This window comes from Corticium candelabrum, chromosome 4 (genome assembly GCF_963422355.1).
Source record: "Corticium candelabrum chromosome 4, ooCorCand1.1, whole genome shotgun sequence".
Taxonomy (NCBI): Eukaryota; Metazoa; Porifera; class Homoscleromorpha; order Homosclerophorida; family Plakinidae; genus Corticium; species Corticium candelabrum.
Window position 1 is genome coordinate 241,021 of NC_085088.1, and position 26,480 is coordinate 267,500.

Consider the following 26,480-nt stretch of genomic DNA (forward strand, 5'->3'; position numbering starts at 1 on the left):
TGGGTCTCCGAGGCATGTTACTCGTCGTCACGTGACTGTATGGCCGCGTACTTCAAGCCACCAAAATCTCATCTTGTCTTTGAATCTTTTCATGGCACTGATAAGCTGTCTGCTTATATCTCTGAGCATACATTTAATCACGCGGTAATACTGATTGGCATTTAACTTAATTAGACGGGTAGATCTAGACTGGATACGGTGTTCATGCATTCTAGGTGAATATTTTTCTTCCTGGTCAAGCGAGGATACCTCGAGAGTTACTTGAAGTTAGTCCTGGTAAAGATTGCTTTTACGTGGCTGAGCTGCCCGTATCAACGTTTATTCAGCCTCACTTCATTCATTCGACACTGAAACAAGGTACAGTACACACACAAACATGTACACACACACACACACACACACACACACACACACACACACACACACACACACACACACACACACACACACACACACACACACACACACACACACACACACACACACTCACACACACACACACACACACACACACACACACACACCACACACACTTTGGTCTTCGGTAGCTTAATTATCCCAAAGATGATGGCCAGCTGCAAAAGAAACGTGTCAAGTATGTATTGGCTGTCGGTATCTATGTCTTTTCATGCATATACACAGATCGAGATTCTCAAGAATAATCTCTTGCAATTAACACACCGTAATCCTGATTTAATTCATTCAGATATTGTTGGTTGTTTTCCTCTGTCACAATATTATGACATTCCATCCCTGATTTTGTCTTGAATCGTCGTACACATTTGTCATAGTAAAGGGAGTTTGGTCCTTCATGGCTGGAATTGTTTCCTTGACGGACTATCCATCCTCTGCATTTTTCCTCTTTTATTGCTTTACTCATAGCAACAGCCTGAACTCCCTCAGTACACGAGAATTAATGCCTCCACATTGCTCTTTGGTATGCTAATGTTTGCCAGTTTCTGTTGATACCCATGCAGTACTCTTAGGTCTCGCATAATATTTATCTTTCCAACAAAGTATGACACCATGAGGTGGTCTATAGCTAGGTGTAATTAAGCATGCAACCAAAGGATCAGCTTGGGCAAGCGGCGATCATTCATCCTTAAAATTAATATAGATTCCTTTGTAGATCAATGTCCTAGCCACCAAAGATGATTTTTCATCAGAAGTTCTGAGGCATTCTCCATGTAGCCAAGTTGCTTACGAAATGTTAGTACATGTAATGTGGTCAGCTTGTTGTTTCCATTTACTGATGCCAGTCGTATAAATCTGACACTGATTGACAAAAGTGATGAGGAGAGAGGTTTCACGTTGACTAATAGCTCAAGTGCAAGATCCATATAGGAGAGTTGCAATCACAGTTGCATTGAAGATTAGATTTAGTTTGGCTATATTTTTATTGCCTCTCTGTTATTTTTTATTGCCTCTCTGTATATTTTTATTGCCTCTCTGAAAAACCTCTCTGTTATTTCAGATGTTAGAGATATATCAGCTGACACAGTACATCGATCTGTAGACCCCAGGTATTTAAATCTATCAACTTGTTGTATGGTTCCAGCAAAAAATCATATCGGCAGTATCTTTAACAGACAAGGTTGGACCAAAGCCCTTTGTCTTACTCGTCTCATAACTCACATTCAAACCAAATGCTGAGGAGATTTTGATGAACAAGTGGAGTGCTTCCTCTACTTTGACTGTCGACTCTGCCACAAAAGCAGTATATATCTACGAATTTTAGTTCTGAAATTGTAGACTCTGTAGCTCTCTTTTTTCATATCCTCCTACCAGTTTTTTTCTGAAAATCAAACTTGAAACGAATACCTTTGTCACCCAATTCATTTTTTCTGACATGAATGCATGCATCACACAATTAATGTATACATTGAAGTGTTGAGGCAAGCACACATCCTTGCCTCAAACCATTTCTCACTTTTATTTCATCACCCAATTGACCCTCACACTTGACCATTATCGACATTTGATCATGGAATGAAAGAACAATATATCGATCAGAGGTTGGGGTATGCCTTCCTTGAGCAGCACAGCACACAGCGCTTTTCTAGGGATTGAGTCGTAGGCTTTCCTAAGGTCAAGAAACACCACGAATTCTTTGGTGTTATGCTCATGAACTTTCTCCATAACCTGTTTGAGGCAGAAAACCATTTCATCACATCCTCTTCCACATCTGAAACCACACTGTGATTCTAACAGACGGTCTTCCATAAAACTGGCAATACGTATATGCAGCTGAACGATCTTGGCAGCAGCTTTGTCCACTATAAAAAGACTGATACTACGCCAGTTATCACAGAATTGCAAATTACACACACACACACATACACGCACACACACACACACACACACACACACACACACACACACACACACACACACTCACGCACACACACACACACACACACACACACACACACACACACACACACACACACACACACACACACACTTGACAACTACCAACGTCTTTCTTCTGTAGGTTCGTTCTTTGCTTTATCTCATACTCATCATATAGACACAGATGACTGCGTTGCAGTATTTCCACAAGGTAACGAACATTAATATATTGCCGCTTTGTTTGTTTTCTGTACTATATTTATCACTAAATGAATATGAGAGCTTAGTTGTATAACTTTGATGCCAAGTTAACTTTGTCAAAATGATGTTTTGGCAGTTTGTTTATTCTAGTTGTCTTAATTAATAAACAAAGCTAATTAAGAGATTGTCTTATGTAGGTTTGTTAGTTTTGTCAGTTACGAAGGATACATATGAGCAGTTGGGCATTGTTGGGCGATCTTCTGAATTTCAGCAAGGAGCAAAATTTAGTGAGTGCGATTGTTTATAAATGGTATATTGATCATCAATGGTTGTTACTTGTGTGTTTGGTGTGTTTCAGTAGTGGAAATTGATCTTTTGGCTGATTCATTTCAACCAGGAAGGAAGCAATATGAAAGAGTGCAATGGTGTCTTACAGACAGACTATCATTGACTATGCCATTCCTTATGGCATTTATTCCACGTGGTGAGGATTTGATTAGGCTCTTGTAATTGTTCCAATGAGATAGTCTGAGATAGCCTGGTTCACAATATGACACTGATGCTCAGCTGAGCATCAAACTTCAAAGAGACCACCTTGATGAAGGCGGCATCCTTTTTCTTGATGTTGACACTGACCCTGGAGTATATAGGATTCATTCTTTTTTAGTGTCATGCAACTTCAGTGTCAACGTCATTGTCAGCATCAACGTCGGCATCTAGCTGGGTCATATTGTGAACCAGGCTTTAGAGACATTAACCATTTTAATTAATGCAATACAGTATTGTGATGGGCATTTGCTAATGCATTGAGAAATCGTCGATCTGTAACTGACATTGTAGTGAGTATAGTATTGAAGATTCACATACTGAGTTTGATGTAAGGTGTTGCTACTTGATTAGCTCTAAAGAATGATATGAGAGATCCATTCTTCTAGTAGTCTTGCGAGCCAAGCCTTCCTCCGTGCTCTCTGCGTGACCTCGTGTGCTGTTTACTGGCTTGCACGTGAGAGGAGGTGCTTGAGCCATGCGAGCAGCGAACAGCACGTGAGGTCGCACAGTGAGCACGGAGGAAGGCTTGGCTCACGCAAAAATTCCTCTAGTATAGTGGTCTAAATCACATGGTTGGTTTTCTGTTTTCGTTCTATATTCAAAGGTTCTAGTGCAACGTCTTCAATTCCAGTACTACAAGACATGCCACACAAAGAGCTTACAAACAAAGAGACTTTAAACACTCTCACTAACATTCAAATTCCAAGCTTATCATATATGTCACCTCAGATTTCTCTTGATCACAGTAGCAATGAATACTGTTCAGCCATCGATCTGTTTGAATGGCTCGGAGCCATCTCATGCAACATTGATTGGTAAGTATGTTTATAGTGGAATCAATCAGTCAATGAATGTTAACTATCTGTAGTGATTCTGGTCAACCAGATGGCTTTGTGTCAGCATATTCCTGTCCAATGCCCAACAGAGTTGTGCCGTTGTCATGCAATATTGGATGGCGTGGAGTCATTACACCACAACGGATATTACAGTTAATCAACATTCTCAGGTAAAACCAAATATATCCAGTTGTTTTTGAGTTCATAACATTTAATGGACGTTGGTCACACTTCACTGTTTCAGTAAATGTGAGGATGCTTTGATTTCATGGTGTGTGATCAGTGTGTGGGGATTTGCTGATTGTCCTTTCAGTTGGGGTCAACAGGAACATGGTTACTATATGGCAGGAGAAAATCACTATACATGTGTATTATTTCCTCAAAGCAACCAATGGTTCTTTACAGCTCTTGGAACGCATGACAAGGTCAGATAGCATACAAGTATTGTAGTCTTTGCGTACAAATGTGCATACTATAGTTTAGATGTACGTACACTAAACATGATATTCAGTCATTTAAACAGATTTTTGTATTATCAGAACGGATGTAAGATGCTTGTTATGGTATGGTAATGAAGTAGGTTTGAGTGAGGTTATGTAGATTAATTTTTCAAAGATGCAACATCCCCATTTTTGAGAGACAGAGAAGCCCTTTCGTTGAGTTGCAAGAGCAGCATTTTCAGTTTTTAACAGCCGCATCTACTGAAGCAACTCTTGTAGCAAAACTTCTCTACAAATAATTATTTGAACTTCAAATATACATTGTTTTTGGTTTGCAACGTTTTTTTGTTCCAGTAAAAGCATCATATCATTGTGTTGTAACGTACTGTACAGGAACCTCATGAAAATAGCAACTGTGGACTACTTTCTTATAGAGTAACCTAGCAACACCCAGTAGGTTGTTCCAAGTGATCTAATTAATTACAAAACTAAGACATCATCATCTTCATGTTGGCTTCTTTTTTTCTTTGCCTTCTGAGAACTGGAAGCTTCAAGGTGATCTATTGCTGCTTTTCTTTTGCGTGTTTCACGTGCTACAGGAGGACGTTCAGCAGTTGCTTCAAGAACCAACACATCATTCCCTACAACAAACTTTATTCAAATCAACAGTTCATAGATTTCACAAGCTAATTGTTTCCGTAAGTCACATGATGTCTAAACAGCACCTTCTGCTATGGGTGATGTCTCTTTTCCTGCCTTTTCCTTTGTAGACTCCTCTGGCAGTGGATGTGGAGTGTCACCCTCAATTTCAAAGCTTTCCCCATCTGGTAGCTTGTCACTACACATAATCAGATGTAGATGCACGATGATGTTGACATATCAATACATCAGAAAACACAACTCACACTGAATGGATTGTAAGTACAAGCTGATAGTTTTGATGGAAATCATCAGCTTGAAGTCGAGAGCCATGCCCAATACCAAACACAGCAAGAGGCTTAGGCATATTTTCTGAATACAAGAAAAGAAGTACAGTGTACTAAAAATTTTCCCAAGAGTCTCTTCACCATAACAAGTCATTTACTAAATTACTACCAACTCAACAGTCTTGTGCTTCTTTCCTACCTTCTGTCTCTCCCTCTTCGCTCGATATGAGAATTGTCCCTAAAGCAGCAACTACTAGCAGAAAAATGACTACGAAACTGAACAGCCTACCCTTCCCGTCTTGAATCTCCACATCCGGTGCCACCATTCCTAGTCTTTCTTTTAGTAACTAATCAATAGTCCATACATTACCAGAAACCAGTGATCAACCAGCTAATCATATACAACTAACTTTACTACACAGTGAACCAACAGTAAATGTGGCTGTGTCTAAATATACAGAAATCTAAACAAGATGATCATTGAAATGTTGCATAAATCAGTCTAGCTGGTGACAAACCTCTGGCTTAGGCGAACAAACATAACACTTAGGATTGGGGCTAACAAGACGACATGTTGTCAGTAACCGATTCCCAGCAATTGGCTGCCGATTCAAATATGTCTAAAACACACCGCTATCTTGAGTAAGTCACAGAGCTTGTGCTCACACACAAACATACACACACTGGGACAGCCATGAACCAGATCTTATGGCTATAACTTCCAAGACAAGACACTTGCAAACGTTGAAATATATACAATGTATTTCTACCCACCGTTTTGCAGTCTTCTAGTCGGCCTTCAAGAACCTTGAGAGCCTCCATCACCATGAGACCAGCAATAACTGCATTGGTGGTGGCAATAGCAGGAATTATATTTCCAGCCATTGCTAGGTAACAGCAAGAAAGGATTGAGCTGTTGAGTATAAATGGACTGCACCAAACAAGAAAACTCACATTTCACGTCAAATCTATTCTTCAGAGAAATACCAAATATGTAAGCTCGTAGATTGGCAGCAGCTGTTACAAAATCCAAACAAAGGTCATCGTCTTTGTCCCAAACTAACTCTTCTGCACTACATACTGCCTTCTGAGCCCTCAAGTTATCAATACTGCAGCCATCAAATAAAGATTTGAACATAGCCAATCAGTTAGGAACCTATGTTTCCATCCAACATGTCATTCTATGTCTACATTTCTTTACCATGTTGTGAAGACTCCACTGCATTCCCGTACAGACCACACACGCTGGTCTCTCAACAATCCACTGCTCTGCTCTGTTTCTTTGTCTGGTAATTCAGACCACATCAGTGGAATGGGTCTCCTCCGCTTCTCCCACAAGTTGTCCATTGACAGCAAATATGCAATATCATCACAAAATAGCTACACAAGATAGGAAGTTACAAGACATACAGACACACAGTAGTATGTGGACATTACCTTTGTAAATAGTTTCACTGGGTTGTAGTTCTCTGCCTCAGCCCAGGCACGTGTTGACACTCGATCAACAAGAGAACCTTGGTGACTCTTCTGTAATGCAGTATTACCTGCTTCACCTATACATTACAATGCCTGTAATTTTGACATTTTCAAACTGCAAAATGCAGCTCTCCATTTTAAATGTTTAAAGTGACACTGTCAAGATTTATGCACATGCTTCAAACTTACATCGGGACTCTTAGGACAGCATAATGGCCCATAGAACGCGTACTACTATGGTAGGTACTACGCATACTAGAATGGTCTTCATAACACTTGCTGTGCACTTGCAGCGACGTTCTGCCCCTTGACGTGCACCTCCGTCACAACGTCCGGGACTTTTGTCCACCACGTGCGGCTTGTAAAGGACCCGTTTTTGCCGTAGAAAGGAACCGTTGCGCGTGCTCTATATTTGAAAAACGTATACGATGTATCAAATCAATGTGCAATGACCTAGTCAAGTACAACGATATCGGCAGTCAGGCACTCAAAGCACGACGAAAGTCGATCTATTGCCAAAACGTGGCAGATAACGCAATATAACTATGGGTGAAATCACACTTGCCAACAATTCCTCGTTTTGGAGAACTTGAAAATGCCTACTTAAATTCAAGTTTGCGGGGGCGTTACACGCTAGGTATCCGGGGCTAAAATCTTGACAGTGTCGCTTTAATGTTTAGTAGCTTAGAAGGTGCATCCTTTCAGGCATAACAGTCTAACAGATTGAGATACATTCTTCTAATGCAGTACTGTCATTTATTGAGATGTCTCTCTAACATCAGTCATATACTAAAACACATACGTTACCTGCAGCTTCTGGATCTTCAGTGTCAGGTGACACATCCATGTCAGGATCGGGTTGTCCAAATAACTGACTAACATAACCACAGTCTCTTGCAAGACGTGTACCAATTCTAGACATTATCCATACTTGAAGAGATGCTTGGCCCACACAATGCAATGTATAGGCTCTGATGGCGTGTTGCGTATTGTACAGCCAGGATACGTCTTTTGCCTTGGTTTAGGTTGACATTCATAACACTCACTCTCTCCCTAACAACACACATTCTTGTTATTGCAATAACTGCAATAGAAGTGAGCATTGAAAACAAAATAATCAGCAGCAAGAAAACTGGCTTTAGTAGTTGACATAACTTGCCATCTCTATCTCTATCATACACAATCAAATGCAGGAAAAACAGAAACATAATTTCTGAATCTATCTTGGTGACAAGAACGTATGGACAATTTCTCACGTGGTGTAGTATCGCATATACTGAATTTAGTGATGCTTCAATTTGAATAATTATACATTAAATTCTCACATGAAATCGTATTCCTGCACTACAACTGTACCTTTTTTATAACAGTCACTTGGCCAAGGTATCCAGCAGATCCACTTTCTATCAGTGGAATGTCAGCAGACAGACACATTCGATTAACATGGTTGCGAGCGGCTACAACAAACAAGCAGCATAAACAAAGGTGTAACAAAGAACGAATGTTAGTAAGACCATTCAGTACCTCTGTTATCCAAAGCATTCATTACTAGATCAAACTGCTTGAAAAAGTCGAGGTTGTAGGTTGAGCTGCAATGATAACGACAATCGTCTGTCATTGGACACAAACTAGTCAGTTATCATAGAGTAGTTGCCTGAATATGCTGTTATGGTCAGCCGTAATGTTTGCATTAGGATTGAATCTTAAACATGTCTCCTTGGCAACCTTGAGGATCACAAAATATGAATAAATCAAATGAAGGCGAGAAGAGATTGAGACACACAAACAAAAAGCATACAAAAACAAACTGGCAGTTGACTCACTATCACTACATTAAGTTTATTTGCAAACTATTTGGCCTAAAATGATCTACCAGATGTGACAACATTTTCTCTTCATCAAGACTCTAGATAGTAAAATTCATTTTCCTTTGAAATTCATCATTTGGTAAGTTAGAGAAAACAATATCAATAGACACCATCAACGCAAGTAGTGCCATCTGTTTCCATTGCACTCAATGAGTTCTCGCCTTCTACCCAGGCAGTAGTAGCCTCCCTGATGTGATAAATGATTGACTTCAAACAAAGTAGGGGCTGATACATGGGAGGTAGACCGGGTGGCCACCTTCCCCTTTCCTCAGAGTTTTCGAACACCACTTTGTACATTGTATTGTATGTGCACATACACCATAAAGTTAAACTGAACACAAAGCCCTTTTTCCGTTTGCTTTAATATATTTAATTACTGTCATACAATACAGAAGGGCTGCACATCCTTCTAGGGCGTTTACTCCTAAATGTAAGGCATATTCTCTTTACATGAAGAAGAATGTCAATACCATGAAGGGTCAGAACACTTAAATTGCCTAGTCTATTGCAAGTCATAGTGGTACCAGGCATGCACTTCTCTGAGGCAAAAATGACTTTTCTGCTTTAGCGCTACCAACTGGAAGAACAGCTAGAATGCACAGTAATTCTCGAACATTGGACAGAATAAGGGATCAGTATCGTTGCTCAAAAGTTTTGTTATGGATTTTGTCTCTCTAATTCCACTGCAGTGCTGCTTTCAACAGATAAGTTCACTGTTTAAGTTATCCTCTGTCAGCATCAGATGTCCTTCTTGGTAATGATCTCTGGTACTAAAACACAGAGTTCAAAGTGTCCTCATTTATCGCTTGCAAATCTAGACTCAAGTTCAGAAAGGATGGAGTCCAAGAACAGAATTGTTAGTGTTACTCTCCAGTAATCTGAGGGCAACAACACAGTAGGATTTGCTCTTGTTTGCCTTCCCCTTATGATGCATGGCATTGCTTCATCACTTCCAATGTCATTCAGTGGCTAGCTTCTTGGCTTTAGCGTATATTCGGTTATGCTCTACATCCACATCCTTTCGAATCCTTTTGTGAAACATTGGACAACTTCATCAACCTTCTTGAAGCCAAAGTCAACTCCAGCAACCCTGATTGCAGACACTCTGCAACTGGGTTTATGGGTTATATATGCCATGACACCACAAGAGATGATAGTAACTAAGTTGCCCTACGTTTATGGCTTGGAATTACCATGTTTCCGCCACTACCAAAAGCTATCAGATGTACCTGCGGACAAGTACTGGATGAATTTGGTGACCACCTTTTGAGTTTCGGTCAAGGAAGTGCTAGAATAAGACACCATGATGCCTTATGCAACGTTGTTTTCCACACTTTACTTATTGGCAACTCCAAACTTGACGTAAACAACAATGTTCATTTGACAATAGCAGCAGACCAGGAGATATTTATCACCCAGATTTCATGATGGGTAGACCCGGATATTTCGATGTTTCCGTTTGGAGTCCTCTACAGTCTTCTCTCATTAATGAGGCATCTGGTCATGCAGGCGTAGCAGCAGAATCGGGAGAAACTTCAGTTCACAACTGTGGCGGGATGTTCTTCCTATTGGTTGTGGAATGCTATGGCTGCTGGCCTTCAAAAAGTTTAGAACATTTGGAAGACATACATAGTTAGAAAAACAACTCTTTGCAGAGGACAGATTTTGAGTAGAGCTGTAACCAACCTCCATGAGCAACTCTCAGTCAGATTGTGGGTACACAATGCCGGCATGATTCTGTAGAGATTGTCTTTGGAGGTAGCTATACACGTAGAAAGGTTAACTAAATCAAGGTGATCTTCCTTGCCAACAACAATTGCATGGTGTGTACTACAAGAGTCACCTAGGAAGTTATATACATTCACGTGTTGTTGGTTGCACTATCGTTTCTTTGCTAGTTTTTTTTGCGTGTTTGACATGTGGCTTAATGTAAGGTCGTCCTTTGCACTCACTGGAGCTTAACCATGTGTTAATGAAGGGAGTAGGGTCTAAGTCTAGACTACCCCCTCTCCTCTGCACTTTCTACATATTACACTACACTTTCTCTGTCATAATCATAACGTCTTATGTAAACACCCAAGAAGGCCAGGTTGCTTGTACTTATTAGTCATAACAAGCTGTGAGAACTGTAGCAGAATGCAGCTAATGAATTGCGCACTATACTTCTTAGTTTAGTTTTTCGCCCCGCTACATTAAAGTGTTTCTGTCCCAGTTTCCTCTTGTTGCAAAGCAGACCTTCATTCTCAGAAGGCATTGTAAACCTGTAAACCTACCTGCCTAATTGCCTTATCAGTTTTCAAATTAATTAGGTAGCATTAGTTTATTCTACCACTACCCCACTGCGTTTGTGGTATATGGTTTCGATTCTGATTGCCCGTTAAACGCACTCAATCTAACTCGTTACCTAGTAGAATAAGCCTCACGTCACCCTTACTACAATTATTGAATACACAACATGCTAAGACGGGCACAATTAAAGTATCTAATCACGTTACACTGATACAGAGAAGTGGACGAGTCTCACGCAAGGTTTGGCGACTAACCCCGTAAAGTCTGGTCGCCAGACGGTACGTCTTAGTCGCCAATGGCGACTAAAACCCCCCAATTTCGAACACTGGATATAGCTTGAGAACACAATAAATTATATATATATATATATATATATATATATATATATATATATATATATATATATATATATATTATAAGCAAATATAACAACACAATGCAAAATTACTCTAAGTGTCCAACAGAACAAAGTCCTCTAACAAAAAGCTGTCCAGGATAAGCCTAGCGTTATATTGCCATAATCTTACTGATACTTTCTTGCTTGTGTAAATTATTAACAGCTATGCTAAGAGTTGTATGATACACTGGCCACCCCCTTTGCAAAAATGCTGGTTAGCTAAGCCCCTGCAACGTAACATAGACTCCAAGTGATCATACAAAAAAATTAGAATTTTGTAAGGAAGTTAGAAGTTTAGATTATAGTAATGGATATTAATCTTAATTAACTAATAATGCACCAGCACATGCCTCTGATTTTGATTGTCCCACGTGTTTCCTTTGAAACAAAAATTGTCTGTTGAGATTACTCACATCAATCGTATCAAGATCAATCTAAAACAGCAAATCAACACTGTACACGATGCCAACTTGTCCTGCTTTTCTCTCTTACCACTTGGACACACGAGAACCCACACAATACAAGAGTCTTCAACAGTTCACATCCTATGCCTCCTGCACCCACCACTAGAAGTCTGGCAGCAGCCACTCTTTCGCTCAAATCACCTTGCAGCACGTCAGACGATCTAGCAATCTCATTTCCCGCCATTTCTTGCACCCTCGTGCCAACATTGGCACTTCCGGTTTGGACTTCTTCACCTTTGTTTGCGCGCTCAGGCTAACGCGCGCAAGCCTGAACGACATCTCAATCTCATTGAGTTTTATTAAACTTACAATATTTTTATTTTACGTCTAGTCTAAATTTATGTATCTTAATAGGGATTTTATAATTTTAGAAAGGAGTCCTACATAGTCACGTGATATCTCTAGTCACGTGACACATGCACGCACGCGCCGTTTTCGAAGGGTCTGTCATTCTTTACCGGTAAAGAAATGGCAGAAGCATTTGAGGAAACGGCAGAAACATTTGAGGAAACGGCAGAAACATTTGAGGAAACGGCAGAAAAATGTAAGACATAGTTACAGTGCATTGAATATCTAGACTCACACAATGTGTATAGTGTGTCGCTGTCTACCAATTCGTGTAACATCACAAGACGTGGAAAGGTATCCCAAGACAGCGAAATTACTCAAAAGGATTGCCAACGATTATATCACTCGGGATGGCGTGATTAGAAGCACACAAGATGAAGTAGACAGGGTACGTTATTTGTGGAAGAACCGACATACTAACTACGCATTGATAATTTACAATACAAAAGGTTCACTATGCAAGTTCAACTCATGTTTGATACAACTCTGTGCATTGTATTAGCATGTAGGATACTTTTAGTTGGATGAACCGTTGCTCTTAATTAAGAGTGACCATTATCTGCATTGTATTCTGTTAACTCATTGCACCCTTCTAATTCTAGGCAAAAGATAGACTTAAGGAAGCTAAATTCTTCTACTTCCAACAGAAAGTTTTGTTCACTGAGTTACAAGAGCTTTTGTTAGATGTGGAGCAGAGCAAAGTCAGCTCAGAGCCCGTTCATCTCAAAGGCAATCTAGACCTCTACAGCATGCTACAGCAATCTGTCACAGTGGCCACTGCTGCTTGTCATATTGCATCTCCACCAACTGAGCATGCAGGCAGTAGACAGGCTTCAATTCTTGGGATCAAAGCTGAACATTTAAGACAAATAGATCCTCGACAAGGAGCTCTACAACAACATCTACAAGCAACACAGCAGAGCATAATTCCAGAGTTGGAATCAAGATTGAAAAGCAAGTGTGAAGAGCTAGTCGAATATCACGATGTATCGAAACAATCATCTCACAGTGGAAAGAACAAGGCATTAGCTTTTGCAAAAGCGGCTCAGTTACCAGCTGTAATAGAAGCTGAGCTGAAACAATTACAGGAACAAGAGGAAATTCGGAAACTGAAGCAGCAATCTGAAGAAAAATTTTGGGAATATTATAATGTGAGATGTCAACAATTAATATTGTTTTCTGGTACATTACTTTATGTTTATGATTACATCAGATGCTTTGTAAGTCTCTGGATATGTCAGTTGAATTATTGAGAGATCGTAAACTGAAGAGGGAACGTGAAAAAGACAAACTGACAGGTGATTGGTTGGCAGCTCGATGTGATGCATTGTGTCTAAAACTAGCAGTGATCAAAGAGCAAGTATTGAAGGAAACCTATTCTCCTCAGGCTGTGGCAGCTCTAAGGAAAATAAAGTTAGTGTTGGTTAACTATAAATCAAAGTGCTTGCATAAACATTTGTACTGGAGAGTTGTGTCTCTCTATACAGTATGCTATTGTATTGGTGAGATTTATCTCTCAATACATTAAGCTCTGGTATTAGAGGGCTGCATCTCTTCTCATAGTATGACCATGTGTCTATGTCAGACATGAGCTTGACGAATCTCTTCATCATTGCCACACAGAACGTCAGCATCTACAACAATCACTGCAAGCTTATCGTTTAGTTGGCGGCGATTTTCCATCTCTTGTTGATGAATACAGTCGTCTACAAGAAGTCATAAAAAACAAGCAATGGGCATTGCAAGAGCTTAGTCAAGTTGGTGATAGCAAATCTTTATAAAGACAGAAGGCTTCCATAAGTATAATACAAACAATGTGTGTGTGGAATGTTTCTGCAAGGATACATGCTGTGTGTTTTTTTCTGTTTCGTGTGCTAACAGTGTTGATGGGACGCTTTGGGAAAGAGAAGGTTGATGTTTTGGTTGTGTTGAATGTTGTCTGGTTGATTGATATCATAGCCTTGAGTTTGTAGCTGCATAAATGTTCTATATTGATTGCATATTAATTAAACTTAAATGGTACAGCAGTACACGTACATTGGCCATCACTATCGTTAGGTTTGTTGTTTCAGCATGCTGCTTACCTGCTTACTCACCATCTGATTTTCTCTGTGTATTTGCATTTACGTCTGTCTGTCTGTCTGTCTGTGACAGTGTCTGTCTGTCTGTCTGTCTGTTTCTTCTTATTGTCAACATGACATGTGTACTGTATATGTGTAGTATTTGTCTCTGCATTACGGTTGACGAGTGCATCTCATCTAACAGACTTCATTTCACGAACACCATATGTTTTCCACAAATCTAAATACACATGTACTGAGGTTTGAATGCCATTCAATAGACTTCATTTTGGGCCTTGTCTGATGCATACAGATAGTTCATGGAAACTACATCATGAAGATACATGACGTTCACTGTCAAACTCACAATTCATCTCTAGAATAATGATGATAAATCTCTACTAGTCTTTTATCAAAGGCATCTTGCTTGTCAGCGGGAACGTAAACACTCTTGAAGTCACTTAAAACAGCATCTCGTTTCTCTTTAGATTGGGGGTTGATCATAGCTTGTTCATAAAATTCAACAGTTTCTCCAATTGCCTGTTTCAGTGATGTTGGTTGCCAATTAAGTTGTCTTAATGCTTTCTCAATGCTGATTGGTCCACGAGTAACTGAAGGGAAGAAATGGTTTCTTACTGTATTATCAGGTGAGAATATAGGCTCACTGACTTGCATTACATCTGCCATATCAAGCAACAGTTGATGAAGGGTTGTGACCTCAGAGAATGCCAAATTGTACATGCTATCTATGTGGTTGGCACTCTCTTTCATGATAACAACAATAATTTTTGCAACATCTTTGTTGTACACCAAACTAAGTGGAGAATGCCTCATCCAGTCAAGCATATATATTGGCTGACCAATCATTACATGGAATCGTATCCACAGTTGGTACCTCCACCAACGATCTGTGTTATCCCTCGGACCAATCACATCTGGCAGTCGTAATATAACATACGGAAACCCTCCATTTTCTCTTTGTTCTAGAAGTAATTCTTCACATCCAAGTTTCCTGTGTCCATAGTTATCACGAGCATTCAGTTCTCGTCTCTCTGTGTTTGATGCTGGACGAACAGCATCCTCTTCTCTGAGGTACTCACTTGAATCTTCCTTCCTCTGGCACACCTCATACACAGAGTCGGTGCTGATATAAATATACACACCAACTCTATCAGTCAATATGTCGATGATTTCTGCCATATTTCGTGGAACGTATGATGAGAAATCCAACACAAAATCATAAAATTTCTTAGATGAAATAAGCTCGTCGCACTGCGTGATGCTATTTCTACTGCAATAAATAGGATTGATTCGAGGCGTAATTCTGCTACTAGAATCCCAATAACTATTCCCTCTGTTCAGCAGAGTCAATCTCACTTTGTCGCCTTCAGACTCCAACAACTGATGGACCGTCTCAGATCCTATAAAACCGTTTCCTCCCAGCACCAACACGTTCGTCACAGCTGCGATACATGCAGGAAGAAAGACGATTAAAACAACAATAGACTGCATCTGGCTACCGGAAGTAGTGTTACGCCTCGTAGGCACGTGATCATGATCACGTGACCAGTACCGGCCAGCACCAATAAATAGATTTTAGAGTCTTTGTTTATAATGGAAAAAACCCCGACATCAAATAAACAACCTATACAATAATTCACCTATGCAACATACTTTTTATAGATACACTTTCTCTCAAAATGTGTTCACGCTGTGCATTTTAGAAGTCTAGCACTGTGATGCTTCATCATGCAGACTCTCTTCCTTGTCATGTTTTTCTCCAATTATAGAGAGAGGTCGTAGAATAACATTACTTCTCCTTACATTTGCCTGCAAATGCTCAGGTTCCTCAAGATGTGCTACTTTTTCTCTCTGTACATGTGTTTTTGATGACGTATCCGCCCTCTTCTTCACTGTCTGCAGCTGCTTTACCACCTTGTCTTCATACCCCTCTTCCAACAAGTCACTCTTTGCTGGTGACATAAACTTCTTTTCACTTGACCTTTTTCGTTTGGGACTACTCAATACAGGGTCAATTACATTAGAGGGTGCTACATCCTCAGAACGGCCAGTGGGCTTTTTCTGTTTTAAGCGATTTGATTTTTTCAGTTTACGCTTGCCTGTAGTTCCATCTAACCCTTCAGATGCAATTGGTGGTTGTCCCAAGTCATTAGCCGCCTGTCCATCAATGCAGTTCCCATCATTGGGTTCTGACCTTGCTGTTTTCAATGAATTGACTGGAATTTCTTTAAGAGATTCATCATCTTTATCCTCGTTCGTGACATCAGCAGTTGTAGTTTCCATAGGAACACAAGCATGATAAGGTGTACTGTGTGTAACAGGAGCATCGAGTGTGTTGAAAGTTCCATTAAAGTCAGTATTCGATTCCAACACATCCCTCTCAATTTGTCTATTCAAAGTCATCGTCGGGGTACCACTATGATTTGAAATGTCATCAGGCACTGGAGCTACCTTGTTCTACAACAACAACAACAACATCGACAGTAAAGTAAATGGTTAAATAAGTAAATAAATAAAAGCTATAAAGTAACTTGTTTTCCTATATATTCCTCAGTCTCTCTACTGTACTTGTAACTGCATGTTTCTTCAAATGTCCATTATGTGTCTACACATGTCTGTTAACTGGCTATTATTATTATATATTTGTTTTCCATTTGTCATGCATGTCTTGTGCACTCTAGCTATATATACTGTTCATCTGTACATTCCTCTTATCTTTCCACTCACATGTCTCCATCTCCCTGCACGTCGTGTTTTGCCAGCATTACCATCTTCAACAGCCAAACCATTAGCCTCTCTTTCATGCATTATATAGTCATATGTGCTCCAACCATGACACACTACACAGACAAACTGTTCAATCCATGTCATCTCAAACCAAGCAGTGTGCGGCTACTCACTGAGATACAAATGAAACAGAAAGAGATGGCCAAGCAAGCCAAGCGCTAAAAGTATGAGAATAATCACAATGCCTGCCAATGCAGCCACTGCTTGATGAGGAACTTCACAAAAGATATAAAACTCTACACAAACGATAACATCAAACCAATCACACAAAGCACACACTCAAATCAATCCGCATGGTCAAATCAATGTCTTACTGTTATCTCTACTCAGATACTTCAGCTCATCACGATCAACAAAGTATTGTACAAACACATAGAGTGCAACTGCTAGTACAAATAATGACGCCATGATGCCAGTCAAAAGACACCCAATAAACAGTGAATAGTTGCTTGTGCCCACACAGTTGTTCAACCATTTGCAGTGATGATCAAAACCTGTGACGCACTTGTTGCAGACACTGCAGTGCTTGGACGATGGATCACTGAGAAACAAGTAGAAAGTCAGTTGACATCACATAATGCCACAATTTCTCATAGTACGTACATGTTTCTTTGTGTTTAAACATCCATCCATTAATCTGCCTACGTATCTGTCTGTGAGTCATATTAAGGCGTCAGGTTTCATGGTGATATCAAAATACTTACATTTCTACTTGACAAAGGCAACAGTTGTTATCCTCGATGACGTGAAGCTGCTTTGTACGATCAAACAGAGCATAAGTTCTCGACTGGCCTTTGTCTTTCACGTTCTTGTGAGCTGGATCAATTGTTGTACAAACCCAAAGAAGAATTATATGAAGAACTATAACAATACCAGCCACCTAAAGACCACATAAATGCAATGGATGTGGGGCATCTCCAGAAACAAGAAACAGTCACACTACAATGGTACACATACAAATGGTATCATAAACACACAAATATAAATTTATGTTTTTGTCTGTTTGTTAGCTTGTCTCTCTGTTGGTTTGTCAGTTTATTAAATTTAAATTTATGCTGGCAACACACACACATACACACACACACACACACACACACACACACACACACACACACACACACACTCACTCACACACACACACACACACACACACACACACACACACACACACACACACACACACACACACACACACACACACACACACACACACACACGTGCGCGGTGCCAAGTCTCCATTGTGACGTCATAACTCAATATATAATAAATTAATTAATGTCTGATTTCAAATTCTCTCACAAGATAGCCCGCGTTTCTCCAATCATCGGGCAGATAAAGCACCAACACTCCAAAGTACACAAGACAGAAGAAACCCAAGAACATCCAAGCCACAAACTGAAGAGGATGAAACGGCAGTTGCCACCCGTTTCGTCGCAAAAATACGTTATCTCCGACGTCAGTTGGCGGGCTGTGCCCGCAACGGCACATAACTAATGATCACACAGTGATGTGAAACTGTCGTTGCCACGGGAATCGGAGGACGCTATTACCCATGCTCGCACATGCGCACTTAACTTAGCGGTAGCTCGGCGCGCGCACTCTCGGGATTCCAAATCTCCTGTCCCAGTGTGTGATGTGTCAAATACGATTACGCGCAAGACTCAACGCAGTCAACGATGGAGAAGCTTTCCAGTTTGGATGGACTACACCGATTGGACTCTTCAGGAGCAGCAAACTCTTCTAGGCGACCTCTGAGCTCAGGTAGGACCTACGACACGTAGTAGGCTAACACAACTAGCTATCTAGTAGGAACCAGGGGCCTTATTTGGTGACATTGGAGGTAATGAGCTGCTTGCGCAATGGACAAATACGGTTATCCGAAACCTAGCAGAGGAAATTAGGTGAAGCAAGGAATGAAGAAGTATCGGCGGGACATGAGGCGGGACATGAGGTGTACCGCCTGAATTTGTGCAACAAATTGCCAAGTGTATTGCTACAGTACAGTACAAGTTCCGGGAGTATTATAGTTACTGTTTTCTATCTAAAAATTTTGGAAAATTACAGCACAAACAATTGTTTTCATTAATTATTCTACACTATACACACTTAATTTGTATATTTATTTACAATTTGTATATTTATTTACAAATACTTAATTATACTCTTAATAATTAATTAACTCGCACTTTATATGTTTATCAGCAAACAAATGGCCACAAACTTATCGTTTCAAATAATTAATATAGTTTTTAGTTATATCAGTGTTTCGTTTAGGTGTGGATGCAGAGCAGAGAAGGCAGAAGGTCCGTGATGTGAATAAAGCATTAGAACATGATCCGGTTGATGTGACTGCACTGCGCAAAATTGCACTATCTTCTGGTGGTCTAATCAATGAGCATCTTAGACAGAGAGTGTGGCCTAAATTGCTGGCTGTCGACGTTCATTTGCCAGTCACCTACCCTGCTGATTTCGAGAGACATAAAGACTTTGACCAAGTGAAACTGGATGTGAGGAGATCAGACAGGCGGTTTCCACCTGGAGTCAGAGCACGGTTTCGCCGCTTCAAACAGCAAGAACTAACAGAGGTCATTATGAAAGTATTGTCTATATGCATACAATCCAAGCTACACTACTATCAGGTATGTTGGAGTGAAACAAGATTTTTTGCAACAAAATTACACAATGATTATAACTACTTCTGAAGTAAAGTTTGGTTTGGTGTGCTTTGCAATGAATAATTAGGAAATGCTGAAACATGGGATGATTTTGGACCGACTATAATTCTGTTTGTCTTGTTAGTTAACGTCTTGTGTGGTTGTCTGTTTCTTAGCTAGCTTTGCATCAGTCTTCTATTTATCTGTCATGTGTCTGTTTATTTAGTTATATGTTTGTTTATCTGTTTGTTCAGTTGAAGGTTGTCTGTCTTTTTTGTCTGTTTATTATTTTGTAGGAGATATGTTTATTAATATTAATAAAAGGTATTGTATCGTGTGTATGTAGGGCTTTCATGAACTGGCTGTTCCTTTTTTGTTGGTGTGTGGCTCTGACATTTGCTGTCGACTGTTGGTCCAGCTTTGTCATTCACATCTTCGGTGAGTTTCTGAGTAGATCATGTTACACACATGCTACTGAGCAGTGCATGTGAAATGTTTGAAACATTACAAGAGACATAAATCGGGGTCTTGCCCATTTGGAGATGTTCTTTCTGATAATTTCATAAGGCTGGATGGCAGGGTATCTGTTGATTTACTTTTTTTATAAAATGTAAATTATTGGGTGGAGCTGTCTGGCTTTTTGTCCTTTTCTACTGAAACACAAGGACATGACCATTATTAGAGTAGAATCAAGGTATTTTGTGATAAATTTTTTGTGCAGTGAGTACATGGGTGTGTCCATGTCAGAAGCAAATGTCCTGCTGGATTTCCTGTATCCTCTCATTGCAGAACATGATGATGAACTGGAGAGATTTCTAGTCAGGTGATAGCACTTTGAATAACTGATCGATTGCGGAGTGGCTACTGCATTCTTTCTCTCCTTTAGATCTGAAGTAGGGACAGTGTTTAGTCTGAGTTGGATGATCACTTGGTTCAGCCATGTCTTACCTGATCTCAGCATGGTCTATCGACTGTATGATGTATTTCTGGCATCACATCCACTCTTTCCCATATATCTTGTTGCTATGGTCTGTTTGTGCTTTCTGTGTACAAAAAAGGGACAATGATGTAATGGTTTGTTGTGTGCAGATTGTTTTAGACAAACGGAAAGAGATTTTGTCTGTGGATTGTGAACTGAGTGCTGTGCATTCAGTATTGAGTCATTTGATTAATGAACATCTTCCCATGGAAGTCCTTATCTCCAAGTCCATTAATTTTTTCAAGCAGAATCCACCAGCAATGCTGGCATCAAGACACAGACTAGACATTGACAAGAGGTATGTATAACACTGTTTTGAAGAGGTAAAGTCTAGCAATCATCTCAGTTGAGTAGCCTGAATTACATATATTATCTCGATAATCTGATGTCTGGATGAGAGGCTATTTCAACACACTTCTGTTGGAGGAAGGGCGGATGTGTGCTGATCTGTTTTGATGTGTGTTGTTGTGCATTGTTGCTCTGTTGTTGCCGATCGTAGCGAGGTTTCTAATCCGGGTCGCACAACAGAAAGGGGCGTGGTCCTATATGGCTATCTATCAAGCTCTTGGTATATAAATCTGTGGGTACACACAAATCTCAAATTTCTCCTCTCCACGACCACGTTTCATACTAAGACCTACTTTAAAAAATTGTTTTGGTGTCCGACTATAGATCAGTCTAAGAATTATTCGTGCAAGTGACCAAACTGGGATGCCTCATAAAGTTCTGTCGCCCCATCCTTTTTGTATTGTAGGTAGGGCTTGTGTGTACTTGACAACTGAGAAACATCTTCAGAAGCTGACTGGTAACCACTATGCCACCTACAGTCAACTATTCACACTGTTGTTACATGTACTGTCTAGCTAGGGTTTGGCGTTTCTGTAGATGGTTAGAAAACTCAGTTGCGTGTGTTCACCAACTCGAGGCGCCAGCTACAGATACTGTACAACTAGTTAGGAGCTATAAGGCTACGATCAGAAGACTGGTCTATGAACATTGGGTGGCCATGTTTGTGTTTGTTAGATTTCTTAATTAAGGGTTCCAGCTTCAGACTAATGATAATCTTAATTAATAGCAACTTCTATTTATCGTAATTGATTAATTAGTAAATAACTACTCAGCGTCAACACAACACTACTTTTTGGATTTTCTGCATTCTTAATTAATCCTAACCAGATGGTAAGTGGTGGGTTTGAGTATATTGTCATGAACTAGAACATCTTTCGTTTGTTGTGCAAAACCAGCTATATGTAGAAATGGATGTAGAATAGCTGTTGTGACTGATAAGGTTTCAGTCTTGTTTTGTGTTGTGATAGTCTTGTGATGGCTGGTTACAGAAGTTTGCAAGAAAAATTACTGAGGCAGAGACCAGATCGAATCCTTCGGTCTCGCTTGAAGAAAAATCAACAAAAGGACAGTAAAGACAGTGGCATGCTTTCTATTCAGTCTGTAGCTCAAGTTGCTGCGTGGACGTTTTCTGTCGCTTTTGGAGCCGCTGCATATCTTTTGTATGAATCTTGGTAATGTAACGAAGTAGACTTGTCTCTGCAATGTGTCGTTGCTACCGGGTTGACGGAGTGCCTCTGACAGTTAAGTGTAAACATGTGGCAGCCGGGTGGTGGCAAGTTTATAGCTGCATGACGTCTTTGCTCAGTTTAAAATCTAGTGTAGATACGCGCTGAGTCACTTTCCGTTGCTGTTAGTCTTTAGGAGTAGGACTACTCTCTGACTCTAACGCACAGTTTTGCTTCTACCAAGGTTTGTAGGTCTCAATTGAACGTAAGATTTCTTAGTTAATTATCACTTTCTCAACCAAGCAACGGGTGTGTTTACATCTCATTCAAGTGAATTGAGGAAGGATCAAATATGTTTCTCCTTTGCTACATCTTTTTTGTTTTGGGCTTAAGAGGTACTCATACAATACCTTGTTGACTTATCTCTTCCAATCAGTGGTAGCATCTAATCTGCGTTTGTAGGAATGGATTTAGCAAACGGACAGATTATGGTGGAACCAATTTCATCGTCAATCTGGATTGGTCAGTTTTCATCCACAAACTTTTGTTGCATAGAACAATTTCTCCCTCTCCAGATGTAGTGTACTCCACTATGGCAATTCCTGCTCCTACTCCATTGCCTGCTCCTACTTCAGTGTCAAAAGGAGGTGAGGGCACTCAAGCCTTTAGTTGTGATAACACTTTATTGAATGTTGGCATGCAGTTCAATTTCAATTTGGTGAGGATGCTGGTGATACGATGGCTGAGTTGACCAATGACGACTGTTCTGATCCTGTCAAACTGGATAGTGGACCAGTACCTGTATTTGATGGACATGTGTCCAGATTGCACGTAAATATGTTGCTTTTGGTGTAAGATTAAATTTGCAAAGTATTTTGTTGTGCCTTTAGGTTTGTTCAAATGGAATTATTTCAGGCAACAAGCCATTTAAATTATCTACTCCTCAGTTCTTTCCTGGAGACAAAGCAGTACGAGAGAGGGTTTTGTTTGCTCCATTTTGGGCTAATATTGATCTTCAACAAGAGGGAAAGATTTGGTATCGAGTTCATTTGAGACCAGACAACACCACTCGGAAAGCTGATTCAATAGTTCACAATATAACTGGGCAACACAATGAGTTCAAATCAGCTGTAGTTGCAATTGTAACATGGGAAGATGTACAAAATTTTCCAGCCGATAATGGAAATTACAGTGATGAGTTTTCAGACCTTGAAAATACATTTCAGGCTGTAATTGTTTCTGATGGAACAAACACATTCATCTTGTACATCTATATTGACATAGAATGGTCAGGTCGGTGGGGTTTTGGCGCAGTAGTAGGTTACAATGCTGGAGATGGCAAGAACTACTTGAATTACCCAGGATCTAAAACAGAAGCTATTTCTAATATTGATGATTTGGAAAGCGGGAACTTCACTGGAATTGTACTCTTTCATTTGACTCCTTTTGCAAATACGAGTAACAGAGCTGCATTTGAGTGTCACCAGTGGCATTTTCTTGATCGGCTTCGTTTTGGAGATAAACCATCTTGGACACAATTTCTTTCTCCTGTTCCCTCTTCTATTTCACAGGCATCTAGCGATACACGTTACCTGAAAATAGATTCCTTGTTTGGTGCTTCTTGCTTCATTTCACTTCATGTACATTCTGTTGTCATTGATGGTGACGAATTGTTTCCAACTACATTGAGTTGTTATGGTGACAGGGGAGAGTTAGATATTACAGCTAGCAGCTCTAGTCCACATCGTCCTTTAATCTCACAGCAAAGAATTGACCATGAGCTACATGGAAACCCTATCAGCTTATGTTGTGTTCATTCTAAACATTGCCACCTATATCATGAACGTAGACCTGGCATGTCATCTGATGGGTATATGCCTCCTCTACTTCAGAGTTAGTTATTTTTATCAATTTGATTATGAAATAATTTTGAATGTTTATAATTTGTAATAGGTTGGTCTTTTGGTGACCCTCACATACGCACATTTGATGGAAATTTTTATACATTCAATGGCCATGGAGAATACATTCTTTTTAAGACAAGGAATAATTCCTTTGTTCTTGAAGCTCGTGCTGAACCACTTTCAGGTGCTAATGCTACTGTGTATACAGCCTTCTCAATGGCTGAATTTCCACCTGGCAGTAATTTCACAGAAGGATATCAAAATACTACAATTGTTCATGTGCAACTGACAGACAGCAATTTGCTGGAAGTATGGACTTTTGGGGGAAACAATACAAATTGGACTGATGTGACCTTGTCAGCTGGTAATTTATTATTTCTACAAGGAGTTGTTCTTTCACAACCAAACGATAAGACATTGGTGGCTGTGTTTAGTCAACAGATAGCAATTCAAGTGGAAGCAAAAACAGCATTGCTAGGTGTCGTTGTTTCTTCAGATGATGACTCTATGGGAGGCACAAGTGGATTACTAGGATTGTTGGACAGCAATCCAGAGAATGACTTCATAACTCGGAATGGAACTATATTACAACCTGATAGTACCAGCAGAAGTATACATTTTGACTTTGGACAATCTTGTAAATATTTTAAACATTACATTTGTGTCACGTTTGTATGACCTGTTGATTCTTTAGGGCAAATTACGGTTGAGGAATCGTTGTTCTACTATCCTGATGGACTTGGACCAGATGACTTTCTTTATTCTGATTATGAACCTTCGTTTCATGATGAAGTGAATTTGACTAGTCTTGCAAGTCCTGCAGTGATTAGTGCATGTAGAGGAGATGCCCAATGCTTGTTTGATGGTGTGGTGACTGGTGACATTGAAATAGCCACACAGACATTACAAACACAAGAGGAGAATGAAGCTGATTTGGCATATTTGAGTATTATTTACGGGGTAGTTAATGTGTAATCTCGTTTCAATTTTTCTTGTGTTTTTGATAGGAAATAGTGCTCCAACAATTAAAGGCAATGACACATTGTTTGCAATTGTCAATAAGACGTCTTTCTATCACTTTTCAGTATCGGATGTGAATGACACATTCAATGTCACTATTTATAGGAGTCATGGGAGGTACCCACCTGATGAATTCATACTTGAGAAGGAGTCAAACGGCTACTATAACTTTACATGGACACCAAAATCAACTAAACCTGTAACAATTAAATTTTTAGCAACTGATTCTCATGGTGCTTCATCAGTGTTACAACCATTGGTACAACTGTGTGGTTGTAAGTTGGATCTTGGAGCAAAGTGTATTGAGAGTGATAACGACATAGCTGAACATAATTTTGTACTGCTGGATTGCAGCTGTGACTTAGGTCGGGTGATTGTTGTTACATGTTTGTCATTTGTTGCTCATATATGGATTGGTTCTTGTACCCATGTCTATATAGCTTATACTGGTCAAGACTGCAGTGAGGATTTTGATGGCTGCAGTGAAAAAAATTGCTTTCCTGGTGTGACTTGCACTGATAATCGAGCTCCTCTTCGTGGAGCAACTTGTGGACCTTGTCCTCAAGGCACCGAATCTTTCAAGGAAACCTGCATTGGTAAGGTGGATGTTCCTGGTCTTGATGATTGTAATAACTTGATTGTTTCTTTGTTGTTTTGCAGATGTGAATGAATGCAGCAGCAACAGCGATAACTCTTGTGAACAGATCTGTGTGAATACTTTAGGTAGCTACAGTTGTGAATGCAATTCAGGGTTCACTCTTAATGGAGATGGACAGTCTTGTACAGGCAAGTGAAATATCTTTCTTTCATCTTGGTGAAACAACAGGTGCATGATTGTTTCTAGTAACAGGGGCGTAGCCAGGAATGTACCCCAAAATATGGAAAGGGGGTTTCCGGATTTGATACAGCAATAGCCATGCCCCAAAACCACGCCTGCAATGGGTGGATTGCCAGTAAATTTAGCTTTACTTAATGATTTGACCTCTAACTTAAGTCTTTAACAGTCACTAGCCAGTATTAGGCCACGAGTGTGCGCACGCATAGATTCCAACAATGTCATACGTATACGTATTTGCACTATATGGAACTGTTCCGAAGATAATCTATTACTCTGAACCTTCTTTGTCACTAACTAAAGTATCCTGCAGAAGCATTCTACGAGGACGTTATCTGGAAAATATGTTAATAATTTCATCTAAATTCAGATCCATGCCATAGTTAACGTGCATGAGTGCCAACCCAGTCAGTCTCTCCTCGGCCATTGTTGTACGCAGGTATGTCTTAAGTCTCCGTAGAACGCTAATGCTCCTCTCGCATTCACAGTTGGTGTGTGGCAAGGTAGAGACAATTCGCAACAACTGGCGGATGTTTGGAAACATAGTCTCATTAGCATGG

At 40.0% G+C, this 26,480-nt stretch overlaps 6 protein-coding genes across 7 annotated transcripts in view; 4 read left to right on the forward strand and 2 right to left on the reverse strand.

Annotated features, from left to right (window-relative positions):
• The first annotated feature begins 5 nt into the window (after positions 1–5).
• Positions 6–4,601, forward strand: LOC134179188 (ribonuclease P protein subunit p40-like). The gene is made up of 8 exons (XM_062646089.1): positions 6–144; positions 216–357; positions 2,495–2,563; positions 2,751–2,840; positions 2,912–3,037; positions 3,707–3,917; positions 3,971–4,108; positions 4,183–4,601. Exons 1-8 carry the CDS (start codon positions 40–42, stop codon positions 4,370–4,372), a joined length of 1,071 nt encoding a protein of 356 aa, XP_062502073.1. The 5' UTR covers positions 6–39; the 3' UTR covers positions 4,373–4,601.
• A 49-nt stretch (positions 4,602–4,650) lies between these two features.
• Positions 4,651–18,560, reverse strand: LOC134179185 (SUMO-activating enzyme subunit 2-like). The gene is given in 20 exon segments (XM_062646086.1): positions 4,651–5,019; positions 5,104–5,216; positions 5,284–5,389; positions 5,504–5,542; positions 5,594–5,651; positions 5,715–5,768; positions 5,823–5,924; positions 6,079–6,191; positions 6,259–6,413; positions 6,506–6,684; positions 6,742–6,857; positions 7,588–7,655; positions 7,712–7,833; positions 8,137–8,237; positions 8,305–8,369; positions 8,435–8,505; positions 16,955–17,067; positions 17,128–17,555; positions 17,719–17,894; positions 18,314–18,560. Coding segments are annotated over 20 exon segments (2,529 nt in total). The 5' UTR covers positions 18,503–18,560; the 3' UTR covers positions 4,651–4,858.
• LOC134179186 (HAUS augmin-like complex subunit 4) lies at positions 12,232–14,176 on the forward strand. Its single transcript, XM_062646087.1, has 5 exons — positions 12,232–12,342; positions 12,395–12,534; positions 12,749–13,297; positions 13,360–13,559; positions 13,732–14,176. The coding sequence occupies exons 1-5, from the start codon at positions 12,267–12,269 to the stop codon at positions 13,925–13,927; spliced, it is 1,161 nt and encodes a 386-aa protein (XP_062502071.1). The 5' UTR covers positions 12,232–12,266; the 3' UTR covers positions 13,928–14,176.
• Positions 14,464–15,731, reverse strand: LOC134179187 (uncharacterized). The gene has a single exon (XM_062646088.1). The coding sequence runs from the start codon at positions 15,716–15,718 to the stop codon at positions 14,570–14,572; it is 1,149 nt and encodes a 382-aa protein (XP_062502072.1). The 5' UTR covers positions 15,719–15,731; the 3' UTR covers positions 14,464–14,569.
• Positions 18,561–18,637: 77 nt separating the features above from the next.
• Positions 18,638–23,265, forward strand: LOC134178822 (TBC1 domain family member 20-like). Of its 2 annotated transcripts, none has more exons than XM_062645725.1 (12): positions 18,638–18,775; positions 19,289–19,653; positions 20,015–20,106; positions 20,390–20,491; positions 20,555–20,696; positions 20,758–20,945; positions 21,964–22,405; positions 22,465–22,556; positions 22,624–22,683; positions 22,737–22,808; positions 22,865–22,992; positions 23,052–23,265. In XM_062645725.1, the coding sequence occupies exons 1-7, from the start codon at positions 18,691–18,693 to the stop codon at positions 22,169–22,171; spliced, it is 1,182 nt and encodes a 393-aa protein (XP_062501709.1). In that variant the 5' UTR covers positions 18,638–18,690; the 3' UTR covers positions 22,172–22,405; positions 22,465–22,556; positions 22,624–22,683; positions 22,737–22,808; positions 22,865–22,992; positions 23,052–23,265. The 2 variants fall into 2 exon arrangements, with proteins under 2 accessions (XP_062501709.1, XP_062501710.1); XM_062645726.1 differs by having other exon boundaries at positions 19,289–19,599.
• Positions 22,754–26,480, forward strand: part of LOC134177928 (mucin-like protein) — a 9,106-nt gene continuing 5,379 nt past the window's right edge. The window contains exons 1-8 of the mRNA XM_062644705.1: positions 22,754–22,808; positions 22,865–22,992; positions 23,052–24,054; positions 24,115–24,702; positions 24,760–25,011; positions 25,073–25,450; positions 25,526–25,681; positions 25,746–25,871. Coding sequence (XP_062500689.1) covers positions 22,754–22,808; positions 22,865–22,992; positions 23,052–24,054; positions 24,115–24,702; positions 24,760–25,011; positions 25,073–25,450; positions 25,526–25,681; positions 25,746–25,871 — 2,686 coding nt within the window. The remainder of the gene's footprint in view (positions 22,809–22,864; positions 22,993–23,051; positions 24,055–24,114; positions 24,703–24,759; positions 25,012–25,072; positions 25,451–25,525; positions 25,682–25,745; positions 25,872–26,480) is intronic.

Coding starts and splice junctions, on each gene's coding strand:
- LOC134179187 (XM_062646088.1), bottom strand. CDS start 15,718: ATGCAGTCTATTGTTGTTTTAATCGTCTTTCTTCCTGCATGTATCGCA.
- LOC134179186 (XM_062646087.1), top strand. CDS start 12,267: ATGGCAGAAGCATTTGAGGAAACGGCAGAAACATTTGAGGAAACGGCA. Junction 12,343..12,394: donor TGAGGAAACGGCAGAAAAAT/GTAAGACATAGT, acceptor CAATGTGTATAG/TGTGTCGCTGTCTACCAATT. Junction 13,560..13,731: donor GCAGCTCTAAGGAAAATAAA/GTTAGTGTTGGT, acceptor TGTCTATGTCAG/ACATGAGCTTGACGAATCTC.
- LOC134178822 (XM_062645725.1), top strand. CDS start 18,691: ATGGAGAAGCTTTCCAGTTTGGATGGACTACACCGATTGGACTCTTCA. Junction 18,776..19,288: donor TAGGCGACCTCTGAGCTCAG/GTAGGACCTACG, acceptor TGTTTCGTTTAG/GTGTGGATGCAGAGCAGAGA. Junction 20,697..20,757: donor CCATATATCTTGTTGCTATG/GTCTGTTTGTGC, acceptor TGTTGTGTGCAG/ATTGTTTTAGACAAACGGAA.
- LOC134179188 (XM_062646089.1), top strand. CDS start 40: ATGGCCGCGTACTTCAAGCCACCAAAATCTCATCTTGTCTTTGAATCT. Junction 3,038..3,706: donor TATGGCATTTATTCCACGTG/GTGAGGATTTGA, acceptor CTATATTCAAAG/GTTCTAGTGCAACGTCTTCA. Junction 4,109..4,182: donor CAGTTAATCAACATTCTCAG/GTAAAACCAAAT, acceptor TCACTGTTTCAG/TAAATGTGAGGATGCTTTGA.